The sequence below is a fragment of the Rhamphochromis longiceps genome, linkage group LG14, assembly GCF_057381845.1.
Source record: "Rhamphochromis longiceps isolate RC_006_pf linkage group LG14, R_longiceps_female_GT1.1, whole genome shotgun sequence".
Taxonomy (NCBI): domain Eukaryota; kingdom Metazoa; phylum Chordata; class Actinopteri; order Cichliformes; family Cichlidae; genus Rhamphochromis; species Rhamphochromis longiceps.
The window spans coordinates 30,098,774-30,113,689 of NC_140570.1; the positions used below are offsets into that span (position 1 = coordinate 30,098,774).

At 39.9% G+C, this 14,916-nt stretch overlaps 1 protein-coding gene across 3 annotated transcripts in view; it reads right to left on the minus strand.

Moving 5' to 3' along the window:
• Positions 1–14,916, minus strand: part of pitpnm3 (PITPNM family member 3) — a 96,594-nt gene that overhangs the window by 71,146 nt on the left and 10,532 nt on the right. For all 3 annotated transcript variants that reach the window (XM_085379552.1, XM_085379553.1, XM_085379551.1), the window contains exon 2: positions 561–656. In XM_085379552.1, coding sequence (XP_085235678.1) covers positions 561–656 — 96 coding nt within the window. The remainder of the gene's footprint in view (positions 1–560; positions 657–14,916) is intronic.

The following is a 14,916-nucleotide window of genomic DNA, read 5'->3' on the forward strand; positions in this document are numbered from 1 at the left end:
TGTTTGTTTGATGAAACAGAAACAGACAACTCTGCAATCATTTGAAATTTGTTATTCATTGTTATTCGTGGTTCTTTGTATAATTCCGTATGTTTTTCAGATTTGTTCCTTACTTTGTTTGTCTGCCTTGCACCCACATTATGCTGACAAATCATCTTGTATTCGTTGCTAGCAGCTGCACCCAGCTCCTTTTGGCCTCTTTTCCCTAAATACTAAACAAGGATGTGTCATTTTGTCCAGCAAGAGTTGCGGTTTTTTGTTACTTGTCCTTGCCAGCACAGATGCCTTTTTAAAATAGTGTTACTGCTATTTTTAATGCTTCCTTGAAGCCTAAACACACCTGGAACCTTTCAGTAATGAATAATTTATCTATCATAATGCCTACAGGATACATTTTCTTCAGCTCCTTCAGTGAAAAGGGCAGCAAGGAAAACAAGTATAGAGGTTTTTTGAAATGCTGATAATAAGTTTGGGTTATTTCATTCACTAATAATGTTGGAAAGTCCAAAAACTACAAGATGAAGGCACGAGGAGATGAGGACATGCAATTTCTTACTAACCTCTGGCGTCAAAGAACTCCTCATCGGAGCTGTCGACTGATTCTTGTGCAATATTCTGCAGGCACCAATGAGTGGCGCTGTGTTTTCTTGACGAACCTGTGAATCCAAAAAAAAAAAAAGGGTGAAAATTCTGCTTTTAGAGTCGGTCAACGTAATGCAGTAAATGAAGAAAGACAAGGACAGACAACTCAAACATTTTTGTATTTTTTCCTTTTCTTTACGTTGGTTGACACCTCTAAAGATTTGGAGAGAAAAACAAGTGTGAAAGCCCCAGGTGGGAGTGCTTGGCCTTTCAGGTCCCTTCAGGGAAATTATGAATTATTTAGGAATTATTGTGAATTATGTCCTTCATTGCAAACCTACACGTGTAAGTTTACACTACAAATTTGTAATTGTTTAAAGCAATGTGTAAAAATACAGCTTATAAGGCAACAGGAAGAGTTTGCACAATATTAATTGAAAGTCAATATTCTGTATGACCACCTTTACTCTTCAACACACTCTGAACTCTCTCTAGCAAGCTTTCCTGTAATTTCTTTAAGTAGTCCTTAGGAGCAGTTCTCGAGGACATTCAACACTCTTCTTGCCTGCCTTTTGCTCCATTCTCTCTCAAGATAGTCTCACACTGCTTCAATAATATTGTGGTTAGTGCTCTAGGAGGGCCAGTCCATGACTGTCAGTGCTCCACTCTGTGTTTTTCCCCATAGAGGCTTTTACCTCATTAGCACTGCGTTTACCATCATTGACCCGTGGAAAAATAAAGCCATTGATAATCAAATGCTTTCCAAATGGTATTGCATCGTGGATCAAAATTTTACTTTATTTTCTGCGTTCATAATTTCATCAGTCTTCGCATCATCCCCAACACCACTGTCAGAAATGCAGCACCAAACCATGACAGGGCCTCCACTGTGTTTTACAGGTGGCTGTGAACACTCACTGTTGTACCTCTCTCTTGATTTCCTTCATAAATATTGATGATTGTTTGAATCAGATATTCCAGAATTGGACTCATCACTATATTGCCATTGATTTTTGCTCCAGTTTTTGTGTAATTTGGCATACCTTAGCTTTTTCTCCCTGTTTCTCTTACTTAAGAACGGCTTCTTCACAGTGACTCTTTCACTGAGACCATTTCTATTGAGGCTTCAGTGAAGAGTCAACTACAGATTGAGATTGCAAGATTGCATGTCTCAGATTGTGTGTCAGGTCGTTGCTGGATTTTCAGTTTTATCTTTCTTTTTTTTGCATGACTTTGTGCATGACTTTCAGATACTGTTACTCAACTGTTTTTTTAAAAGCCTACCACTTCTTCTATCCTCCACTTGTCCAAGTTCTTCAAATTCTTTAAGGACACACTGACACAGCATGCTGAGATATGCCAGGTTTTCAGGTGTTAGCTAGTGCAAAAATACTATTTATGTCTGTTAAATGATGCTATCTTTGGCAGTTTTCATAGATTCAGCTAACAAAATCAGAACAAATTATATGTTTTAAGATGGGACCTAGTAACAGTGCTTAAAGGTAACTAAAACTGATTCTTTGTCAAGCTGTCTGTTATGTGTAGACAGAACATTTATGTTTGAATGATTCACAAATCAAGGTTAAGTGGCTTAACAAACAAAAAATATTTTATCTAAAAAAATGGTTAGGTATCTACACTTGACTGAAAACGAGTGAAAACAAATTAATTAATTAAAAAAAATAAAAAACAGCCAACCAGCCAGCCTTTAGCAAGCCTAGAGAGCTATTGCTTAAGAACACTTTAGGTCTTGCACCTTGAAAGCAAAAAGACTTGTTGCACAGCAGCATATGTGATGAAAATTGCTAAATTATACCACCAATCATAGAAATCATGCAAATCCTAAATATTTAGCAAAGACAGAAAGACTGAATCTGACTACATTTCCATACAACAAGTTCTGCCAATTCAATTGTGCACTGAGGATATTTAATGATATCGATCTACTGTAATGTATCAATCTACTTGCCTGGAACAGGCAAAGAGCAGAGGCATGCTGGCACAGGTGCATGTCTGTTCACACAATAGGTGACGAGAGAGTTTATTTACAATTTATAGCCGATACCAGGGAGGAAGAACCAAATAGTACGATAAAAATGATCTAATCTATTGTAATTCATAGATGTAATGACTAAACATAAGTTTACAGATACCTACTGAAAAGCTAAAATTGTATTAAGTTATAGCATTTGACTGTTCCGGCTCTTTCCATATGTGTAAATCTGCAGAATGCAATGCAATGCTAACACAGCATTAGCTAACTTAATAGTTAGCTAATGTATATATTAAAAACCTCAGAGGTGTATAATGGCTCAGTCACACTAGGGTAAAAAACAGGAAGGCATCATTTGCCCAATGATTGCATGGAAGTTTTTGGCATTCAGCAACCAATTTCAAGTAGTTGTGCAAGATTGCAAGGCAGCTGAACAGGCCCTCTGATGGAATCTGTCTCCAAAACATTGCAGTCTGTATCTGATTGACTGCAATCACTCTCAGAGCGATTGGTGAAGGTTTGCAAGCAACCACCATCTATTATAAATGCAAACAAGCAACCAAGCTGGTTGCCAGCTGGTTGTAACCTAGTTATATTCCAGCAAACACCTATTTAGCCATTTAGCTTTTAAATTATCATCCTCCAGCTACTACATCACTGAGTAATTTCTGAATTTCTGTTTCAAATCTATGAGGTTCAGGTTCAACAAAAGATTTATAACAGACAGCAACAGAATTGCAATTTTCACTAATTTATCACAGTTAATTGCTCCATTATCACAAATTTATTTACCAGCTTGACCCCAATTGCAAAGTAACAGCAGACTGATAGTAGACTGACTTCATCTTGATGCCATTTAATTGTTGTTTTGACGTAGCAAAAATGAAGACGGCTCCTGAATGTGAGCAGTCACAGGATCTTTCAAGCAATGATTTCAAAGGCAACAAGACTGCAATTTATTGCACCATTGCAATCGTTTTGATTATGCGTTGGTCTCAAACCACTGTTTTGCATAGTGTGACTATAGTATAAGCCTGGCTAGGAAGAACTTATTTTTTCTTGTTGTAATATGAAGCCACACAGGCTCGGATCGTATAGCTTCATATTACGTCACATCTAGGCTGGATCTTTACTCACACTGGACTGCTGTGAGGTAGCTCTATGATTATGGCATAAGGAATAACATGGATAGATGACTCAGTAACCTTGCTTTTCTCCCATAAAGGATGATGACATAAATAATCAACAGGCCTAATAAATAAGGATTAGGGTGAAGTTTGCTCTTCAACCTTTGACTTAGCAGCAACTTTCTCTATCAGCAAATTGTCCTCAAGGGACTATGGGATCCCTGAACCACAATGCAGCCTTTTCCCTTTTCTCTGCAATGGAGAATGATTGAGCAGGCTCAAGCGTGGATTAGTCCAGTCCTTGAGTGAGCATTTATTGTGCATCAACATTCAGACCAGCAGCAGCACCCCTAGCCAAAACTGCATTTTTCCAGCACATTACACAGGAATCCCTTATATACCATCCCTGAGCACTAATTTGTGTCAACAACCGGTCAGGGAGCCCAACGTACACAGAGCAAGGCAATCTAGCCAAAATATAATTCTCTGCTCACAGACAAATAAGCAATTACTGCACCAAACACCAAGATGATTGCTATTTCCAGGAAAACACTTTGAAATTGGAAATATTCCTCCACCCACTTTAACAAAATGGAAACAGGAGCTATAAATACATTTAAAATGCTCAGCAAAGCCTTGACCAGAAGACAGGTAAGTACAGCAGACAAAGCGCACATTATTCTATTATTCTGTAAGTGAGTCAGCAGTACAATGCTATGAAACGACAGACAGCTGGCATGCCTGCTTGTGGTAGCCCACTTGCCTACCCTCTCATTTATATTTTATGTATTGTGTCAGACTGACTTCTGGCAGTGGCACAGACATCAAAACACAGCACGAAATACAAGATGAGATGGAGGACAATCTCTGGTGTATTCATCTTTGCCTGGTACAAGATTTGGAATGCATTTGGTTGTTCATTTGAGCTGCATTAGTTCTAACTATATCAACAGGGTCACACTTAATGGAAGAAATAATAATGAAAACATTATTTTTATTTGTGTGCAAAAAGGATGTATTAGAACGATTTTATCCACCTAATTTAGGTGTTTGGCTTACATCCTGGACAAGAGATTATAGATTTATGCCTAAATGATTATGAGAGCAGAACTACTAATGCTGGCATTCACATTGTAGCCCGTGGTTCTGATTCAAAAAGGGGAAATAATGCACAATCACACAAGCAGTACCTTTGAAAGGTGCTTTTTCTTTCAACAATCCCTGCAACCCCTGCATTCCCTGCCATCTGCAGTTATAAAAGATGATGGGGAAGATTGGTATATTTATCCTTTTCTGCAGTGTTTGATATTTGTCTGTGACGTTCATGTGGTGTCAGGGCAAGTATGGGATGGATGCTCTGGATTTATTTACTGTGTATTCTTATTGTACGTTACTGTATTGTTGATAGGGCTGTTCGATGACGATATATATCGGATGACGATATAAAAACGTCTATCGTTTCATTTTCATTTTCAAAATAAACTGTTGTGGTTAGCAACAACGACGGTAACACCATCGCCTCTCTCTCTCTCTCTTTCTCTCTCTCTCTCCCCTTTGTTGGCAATAACAGAGGTCAAACGTTTACTATAGGTCTTTACCAGGTTTGCACACACAGTAGCTGGTATTTTGGCCCATTCCTCCATGCAGATCTTGGGGCTGTCGCCGAGCAACACGAACTTTCAACTCCCGCCACAGATTTTCTATGGGGTTGAGGTCTGGAGACTGGCTAGGCCACTCCAGGACTTTCAAATGCTTCTTACGGAGCCACTCCTTTGTTGCCCGGGCGGTGTGTTTTGGATCATTGTCATGTTGGAAGACCCAGCCTCGTTTCATCTTCAAAGTTCTCACTGATGGAAGGAGGTTTTGGCTCAAAATCTCTCGATACATGGCCCCATTCATTCTGTCCTTAACACGGATCAGTCGTCCTGTCCCCTTGGCAGAAAAACAGCCCCATAGCATGATGTTTCCACCCCCATGCTTCACAGTAGGTGTGGTGTTCTTGGGATGCAACTCAGTATTCTTCTTCCTCCAAACACGACGAGTTGAGTTTATACCAAAAAGTTCTACTTTGGCTTCATCTGACCACATGACATTCTCCCAATCCTCTGCTGTATCATCCATGTGCTCTCTGGCAAACTTCAGACGGGCGTGGACATGCACTGGCTTCAGCAGCGGAACACGTCTGGCACTGCGGGATTTGATTCCCTGCCGTTGTAGTGTGTTACTGATGATGACCTTTGTTACTTTGGTCCCAGCTCTCTGCAGGTCATTCACCAGGTCCCCCCGTGTGGTTCTGGGATCTTTGCTCACCGTTCTCATGATCATTTTGACCCCACAGGATGAGATCTTGCGTGGAGCCCCAGATCGAGGGAGATTATCAGTGGTCTTGTATGTCTTCCATTTTCTGATGATTGCTCCCACAGTTGATTTTTTCACACCAAGCTGCTTGCCTATTGTAGATTCACTCTTCCCAGTCTGGTGCAGGTCTACAATACTTTTCCTGGTGTCCTTCGAAAGCTCTTTGGTCTTGGCCATGGCGGAGTTTGGAGTCTGACTGTTTGAGGCTGTGGACAGGTGTCTTTTATACAGATGATGAGTTCAAACAGGTGCCATTCATACAGGTAACGAGTGGGGGACAGAAAAGCTTCTTACAGAAGACGTTACAGGTCTGTGAGAGCCAGAGATTTTCCTTGTTTGAGGTGACCAAATACTTATTTTCCACCCTGATTTACGAATAAATTCTTTACAAATCCTACCATGTGGATTCATGGATTTTTTTTCACATTCTGTCTCTCACAGTTGAAGTGTACCTCTGGTGCAAATTACTGACCTCTGTCATCATTTTAAGTGGGGGAACTTGCACAATCGGTGGCTGACTAAATACTTTTTTGCCCCACTGTAGTATGTATGAATGGTGACATTCAACAATGGTAGAGTATAGCAGTTAATGTTGGGAATAAAGCTGTGATTCTACTGTACATAGTGAGCTTGGAAGACTTGGTCATGTTTGCATTCTACATGAAAGCAGGCAAACACTCTCAAAGGGCAAAACACAAACTTTCAGGCTTGTATGGTTACAAGTCTCTACCTGTATGTAATATCTGAGCCGTCACTCTCCACTGTGCTATCCATTTTACTGTCAGCTGTTTGAAAGAGCCGTGATGTGAAAGCGTACTGATGGGAGGAGGCGTTCCTGCATGCCACAGAGTTGAAAAGGATGGTGGGCAAGGAAAGCACATGCTGAGTGTGAAGAGAAGCCCATGGGGTTCACAGCATCCTAACTACTTTAAAAATAAAAACTCTTACCGGTACTTTCCACATATACCAAGTCAGCTGCTGCCTTAAAAAACAGCCAAGCAGGGCGCTCCATTGTGGGATTTGATTTGTCGAGTGCCCTGCATACACTGTCAGTCACCTTATGAGATCCTCCAAGTGTTTTTAAAGTGCTACTTTTTTATTCAGTGGACCTACAGCTGGCACCGATACCAATCTAATGAATATTCTGTGGATGCTACTACATTCAGTTTACTTTTGGAGCTGCGCATGCACTCTGAATGCATTATTAGGTTTAGGAAATCGAACCAATTGCTTGGGTGGCTGAAACCTCACACCAGAGTGCCTATATCACCACGCAGTGCCTTCCCCACTGGGTAATGGAAATGATTGCTGTAAGTCCCCACAGGGCATTCATCCTACACTATACCCCAACAGATACTGGTGACAGCTTGAAAGAACTACAGACTATGATCAAGCAAACTGCAAACAGTATAAATTTCAGCATCTTGCTGGTTTATGGAAACCAACAGGCTTTAGTAAGCCCTATTAGTAACTGAAAATTAATATTTTGAGTCAGACTGCTGAGACTAATAGTCCTCTTCTATCTACTTTCAATGCATATGTGAATTGCAGTTACCCCAGTATTCACTTAGCTCTAAAATAGAGTCAGTCCCATGTTAAAATGTCCAACAGCAACATGGTTGCAGCCAACCACAAAATACTGTTTAGGTTTCTATCGCTAATTTCCTCTTTTTATCCACACCTGTGTTTATTTATTTATTTAAAAACACACCCATTTGGATTAGGCATAAAGTCACAAAAACCTGTAGCCAGTAGATGTCTGGTAACCATCAACTCGAGTGACTGAACCTGACCTCTCAAACTTGTTATCTAAAAGTAGAACGGTTTGCTGCAGGGTAAGACTGTCCTAGAAGTTTGAGCTCCAGTTTTGAAAAGTGACATTATAATATTTCTATAGTCTCTTACTTAGCACTAATTAGTAGGTACCTATGTCTATGATTTGCACCCATACAGTTAACGAATACAATTTGGTTGCTTAAGCTCTAACTTCTCATTCAAATATGGCAACTCCAAATCCAAAACAAAACAAAATCAACACGGCAGCAGATAAAACCCTAACAGGCTTCACAACGTAGACTCCAGAAATTATTATACATACTCTATGGGGTGAGTAGGTACCTGTCCTACAGGTTTAATGGCCTGGGTTCATAATCTTCTTCGCCTTGTAAAACTGCCTTAGATTAACGGACACTTTTTAATCCATCCATTTAGTGCAGCTTGCTTCACAACAACATCTTGTCACCACTTAGCTCTACTAAGTATGCTGTGAAGAGTGTTGTTTTCTGTACCCTTGCCACTCCCAGTGCACACACATTTTTTGTGATGCATTTGCACAGGAACACGACTGTTGATGTAATCGGGTTGTAGTTCCAAGTCCCAGTTGTGTTTAATTATTAACACCACTTAACACTGAAAGCTCTAAAACACAAAAGTGCTGTGTTTTTAAAAACAAATTGGAGGAAAGAAGTATTGGAAGTCATGACAGCATACTGCGTCATTAACTACCCCTAGCCTCTTAATGTTCTTTCGACAGTGATGCTTTACAGGAGAAACGCTTTCGGGAAGATAAAGATTCAGAAAGTCAGCTTAGTGAGAGTGAACTGAACGAATCATAACAAATAAACAGGTCAGACACAGGACTGTCATCCTGGAGTTAAAGTTCATGTCCTATATGAAATCAGAAGTTCTTCTGGACTATTTTGAATATGGTTGACTTAATCACAGTTTATTTACATTTATTAATACATGCATATATACATTTAATACATTTGTACACACATATATATTTATGCACATTTTCTGTTATAGCAATATTTTTGCAGTAAGCCCTCAAGGCAAACTTCTCCCATTTGCCAGTGCTTTTAAATGAAGGCTACTCTCAGGGAACTCCTAACATGTTTGTGTTTATCAATATCTGATCTTGATCTTACAATATTCATTTGCAGTATGTATGTTGAAGCGCCTACAGTGCTTAGTTAAGATTAGAGAAAGACTGTGGTCTGGTTTTAAATTCAGCAGCGGCTGTGGATGCACGGTGCACATTTATTTTATTTTGCACTTTTATGGTGCAATAATAATAATAATAACAGCTTTAACAAACAAATGGGTTTGTTTTCTGAGGGATGACTCAGATATGCTAAAACTGTTCAAACAAAATTGACAATTCATCAGTTACTCTGATCATACTGCCTTTGTCTGCAAAAATCAAAGACAAAATCCAAACAGCTGCTCTTTGAAATTGAATGTGCAACTTATGGAAACTAACAAAGACCGAGGGAGAGAAGCTCAGCACTTCACTGGACAATGTTCAAAGAAAGCCCATGTCTAAATATCTAAAAAGCTTTCCTTCAGAGCAGCAACACAGCAACACGAGGCTGCTCGTGATTCATCCTTCTTTCATCTCTTTCTTTCCTTTATTTACTTGCAACAGCGTTTAAACAGAAGCCTGCCGCCAGCTGAAATGGTGAGCTGACAGTATCTGTTACCAAAGCACCTCCACTGCAATCACCCTCTATCTGCCACTTGCATACAGCAATGAATCAAGAGCTTTGCTGCACACATGTTGTGGCAGTGTTGCATGTGTGAACAATTTGCCGCAGGAATTTTTATGCATCAAATGTTTTGACTTTCAAAGTAAGCGGAGGATGATTAGCTCAAAATAACAGGTGAATTTCAATCATTTTGACATACATCATACGCCTCTCACCCCTTTAAAACTGCTCCTACCCTATTTTTCAGCTACAGAAGCCAGCTATAAAAGAAAAAAAAAAACTATCAAGGGCGATGTATGTAATTTTCTCACCACAAAATAGGTGAAAAATAGCACTGTATTCAGCAGTTCAGCAGCCACATATTTAGAAACCAACAATAAAGCAAAAAGAAGAATGAATGCTGGACATGCATCACGTGGGGGTAAATAAATACTGCTCCAGCAATTTCTGCTGAATGCTTAGTACAATCCTAGTTGTTCATGGTGAGCAAACACCTCCAAATTGTGTCACAATTTCAGCTTCAGCATGAATTCAAACCAGAATATATGAAATGTTGGTGTGGAGGGGTTTAAATTTTCACAGACACCTGAATGGGACAAAAGTGACACTAAGTAATATAACTAATAAATGCTCTATATATTAATGTTATGCTATTATTAACTGTCCAGTGTTCAATATGTTATTATTTCCATGTTTATAAATAAATAATTTATACAAATATGCAATTATACACTCACAAGCCACTTTATTAGGTATTAGGAGATTTTGGTCCATGTTGAGGTGACAGCATCACACAGTTGCTGCAGATTTGTCAGCTACACATATACAAATCTTCGGTCACCATACCCCAAAGGTACTCAAGTAAGCTGATTGGTAGTTGGGTAAAATGTGTTAGAGAAAATATCCCACACATATTACACCAACACCAGCCTGAACCCTTGGCACAACTGGCCAGATTCTGACCCCACTGTCCAAATGTCACAGCAGACATGAAGATCAGACCTAGCAGTGTTTTTCCCAATCTGCTATTGTATTGTGCTCTTCTGCCAACCTTGATTGTAACAAGTGGCTATTAGAGTTACTGCTGCCTTTCTATCAGCTCAAAGCAGCCTGTGACCTCTAGTATCAATAAGACATTTTAGATGGATAGATAATTCAGCATCTGGTAAGTTTAGTGTATAACATGGTTGTGTCATTGTTGTACAGTTATGATGGGCCAAAAACTCTGCTGCAGGTTTCCAAACACAGCAAAACGAGTGAAGACAAAGAGACTGTAACAAAAAAAAAAGCAAACTCCTTCATCTTCAGGCAGTATAAACACATTAAGTAGGATTTATCTACTTAAAGAAACTTCCCTGGATTAGGCACTGACCAACTACTGGACTGCATCTTTCAAGCTCCAGCTGACTCTCCGCCAACAGAAGCTACTTGGTTTTCCTTTAAGGATGTTTATCTGTCAATGCAAATGGTGTTTAGCTGCTTTCAGTTAGTTGAGCCAAAGAAAAGCATACGCTGCATGGTTGCTTGAAAAATCTCTTAGAGGAATTTCTGCTTTACAGCAACCAAAAAATATTAAGAATTCAGATTTTTACAACATTACAGGCAAGAGTGAATATTTAAAAATCTGAAGTCAGAGTTCTAATAGAGTATTTTCATTTGTGAAGGTGTTAAAAGCAAATGGGCTTTAACTCTGTTACGAAAAAAGACACACAAAAATGTGTAAAGAGTTCAATCAATAAACAGGACTGGAATGGAAATTAAAAAATTAAATCAATATCCAGCTGTACTTAAGGTGATAAGTTGCTGTATGTGTGACTAGTCTGTACTTATAAATCAAAAGCAACATCAACAGTATAATAAGTGAGCAAAGAACATCTCTCATCCTGCATGACTCATATGTTATAGGACATTCACAGTGGGAGAAAAACCTCTCTCTGACTCAGGCTATTCTATTTAAACAAACCCTACAATTTATTAATCTATATGCTATTTCCCATTGATTTTCAGCCTGTTTGCTATATTTAAGTAAAATTCAGTAGAAATACATTAATTTGAGGTGGGAATTACCAGGCTCGATTTCACAATGTGAAACATTCTTTTTAGTAGACTATTGTGACTGAGCCATTGCTTTGCTCTAAATTAGTAGGTAGCTTTGTCCAGCTAAGTGTGCCCAGTGTTGGATGGTTTTTCGGTTGAGTTGATTTAACTTAAGTTTGCTCAGCTAATATTACTTCAGGATGGTGGTGCATGAGATGAGCCCTCTTGTTCGTAATATTCCCAGAGTATTATAATTTATTTAATAAACTATCTATACCTGGTGTTTCTTGTATCAACACAATATCACAATACAAATATCGCAATGCAATTTTTCCCCCCTAACCGTTATCTGTAGCACTGTAATAAGGGCAAGTCTTCACTACTCAGTAGCTGCAGCTGTTGAAGAGACTGTGAAACTAGAGATTCAGGGAGAGAAACAGGAAACAGTTCTGATGCACCTCCTGAAAGATTTATAATTGAACTCATTTATCTTTCTAGCTTCCCTAATACATAAAATACAAGTCTGCCAAAAACTCTACTAAGATAATATCTCACCTCAGGCTGACGCTTATATAACCTCAATAATTTTGTTAAACTATTTGTAAAAAAAAATCAAGTAATGAATACACATAATAAACACATAGTACATAAAAGCTTCAGCACATAATGAGGTTATAAACACGACAACATTTGGTGGTATCAAGCCCACAAAGAGTACTAAATCTGTGGTTCATTAGCTGGTAACGTATCCAGAGGTTGTGGTAATTCATCTATATCATCTGCAAGTTGATCATGCACCTGGCTTTAATTGCAGTGAAATAGCCAAGCAGGTGGCTTTGCAGGAAGTCACCATTTCTCAAAATCACGCAGCATCTATTCATGTGTGTTTTGTGTTTTTTGGAGGGTTTTGTTTTTTTTACAAAGTGGAACAAAAGGAGTGCTAACAAAAGGAACAAAGTGAATTATAAATTCAGCAGAATGCAGACATTAAACCGCCTTAAAAACTTGCTGATACACAGTGGTGCAAAAAGGTTGCTAAGAGAGCATGCTGTGTTATTTTCAATGTAATGCAGTAACTACTGCAGAGAAAACACCTCTTTATAACGCACTGTTCTTCTCAGATAGTTATGCTCTACAGGTTTTCACATGTTTAACAAGAGTGTGTTCACACTTGCAAGTGTTGTTTAGGTTTTATGTATTATAGGATTCACACTTCTAACATGTAAAAGTTGTAAATACAATGAACAAAGAGGTTATATGAACTAACAAGTACCTCTTATTCTGCAATATCCTACATTGTCCCACATGCAAGATTCAAAGCACTGTTCTTATTCTGGTGACTGAGTAGGCACTTAGTCAAAGGAGCTTGCAAAGAAAAGCGTCTGGACTTCTTTAAGTTGCTTGAAGATGTTTCACCTCTCGTCCGAGAAGCTTCTTCAGTTCTAAGGTCAAATGGTGGAGAGTCCCAGATTTAAACCTAGTGGGAGTTTCCCCCCACAGAGGGACAAAAGGACCCCCTGATGATCCTCTAATCGCCTGAGCCAAGGTGTGAAAATGGGTGTGGGTCCCAATCAGCCAGGGTTTCGGGTGAGCTCATTGTGAAACCTGGCCCCACCTTATCATGCGAATTCCTGAGGTCAGATTGCCCAGGATGTGAGTGGGCGTTAAGGCGTCTGGGGAGGGAACTCAAAACTGGATTATAGATGGCAGAGAGTTGGTGTCGTAAACCCCCGCCTCTGTTCAAAGATGGTCGCTCACAGTGGACATAGATGGCTTCTTTCACTCCTCTTTCAAACCATCTGTCCTCTCTGTCCAAAATGTGAACATTGGCATCCTCCATTGATGGGAGTCAAAGAGGAAGTACTGGTCCGTGTGTGTGGGCTTCCGGTAAACTTCAATGTTGAGGTTGCCATTCTCTTCAATGTGCACAGCGCAGTCCAGGGAAGGCAAACAGTTATCCTTTGTGTCTTCCCTGGTGAACTTGATGTTTTTATCCACAGCGACTTCACAAGCGCATGGCACAACATAGAAGAGCCACCTCCACAGGACAAGACTCAGAAGTTCATCTGCATCTTAAGGATAAAGGACACTCTTTCGAGGATGCCAATGTTCACATTTTGGACAGAGAGGATAGATGGTAAACAACAATATACCTTCTTTCACTCCTCTTTCAAACCATCTATCCTCTCTGTCCAAAATGTGAACATTGGCATCCTCGAAAGAGTGTCCTTTATCCTTAAGATGCAGATGAACTTCTGAGTCTTGTCCTGTGGAGGTGGCTCTTCTATGTTGTGCCATGCGCTTGTGAAGTCGCTGTGGATAAAAACATCAAGTTCACCAGGGAAGACACAAAGGATAACTGTTTGCCTTCCCTGGACTGCGCTGTGCACATTGAAGAGAATGGCAACCTCAACATCGAAGTTTACCGGAAGCCCACACACACGGACCAGTACTTCCTCTTTGACTCCCATCAATGGAGGATGCCAATGTTCACATTTTGGACAGAGAGGACAGATGGTTTGAAAGAGGAGTGAAAGAAGCCATCTATGTCCACTGTGAGCGACCATCTTTGAACAGAGGCGGGGGTTTACGACACCAACTCTCTGCCATCTATAATCCAGTTTTGAGATCCCTTCCCAGACGCCTTAACGCCCACTCACATCCTGGGCAATCTGACCTCAGGAATTCGCATGATAAGGTGGGGCCAGGTTTCACAATGAGCTCACCCGAAACCCTGGCTGATTGGGACCCACACCCAGTTTCACACCTTGGCTCAGGCGATTAGAGGATCATCAGGGGGTCCTTTTGTCCCTCTGTGGGGGGAAACTCCCACTAGGTTTAAATCTGGGACTCCCCACCATTTGACCTTAGAACTGAAGAAGCTTCTCGGATGAGAGGTGAAACGTCTTCAAGCAACTTAAAGAAGTCCAGGTGCTTTTCTTTGCAAGCTCCTTTGACTACGATGACCTGGATGACTGAGAACCTTCACAGACGAGTAGGCACTTAATTACACTGAAAGCTTTATCCATCTTCTCTGGTAGTTATGAAGTGCTTACCCTCACAGAGAAGTTACATATGTGCATTAGTCAAGACTGCACCTGATCTCCTTCTTAATAGCAACAGCCAGCAAGAAATAAAAGAAGGAAAGTGTGTCTCGTGTAGTGGACAGGACCATCACATTGGTCATAAACTAAATTTGCCACAAAAAGTTGTTTACTTCCACTTGAGAGGGACTGCTTCAGGAATTAAGAGAATAAACCTTAAATTTTATGAGAATGAAGTTATTATTACCTTTTGTACACGTGCACAGATAGATGAGGCATCTATT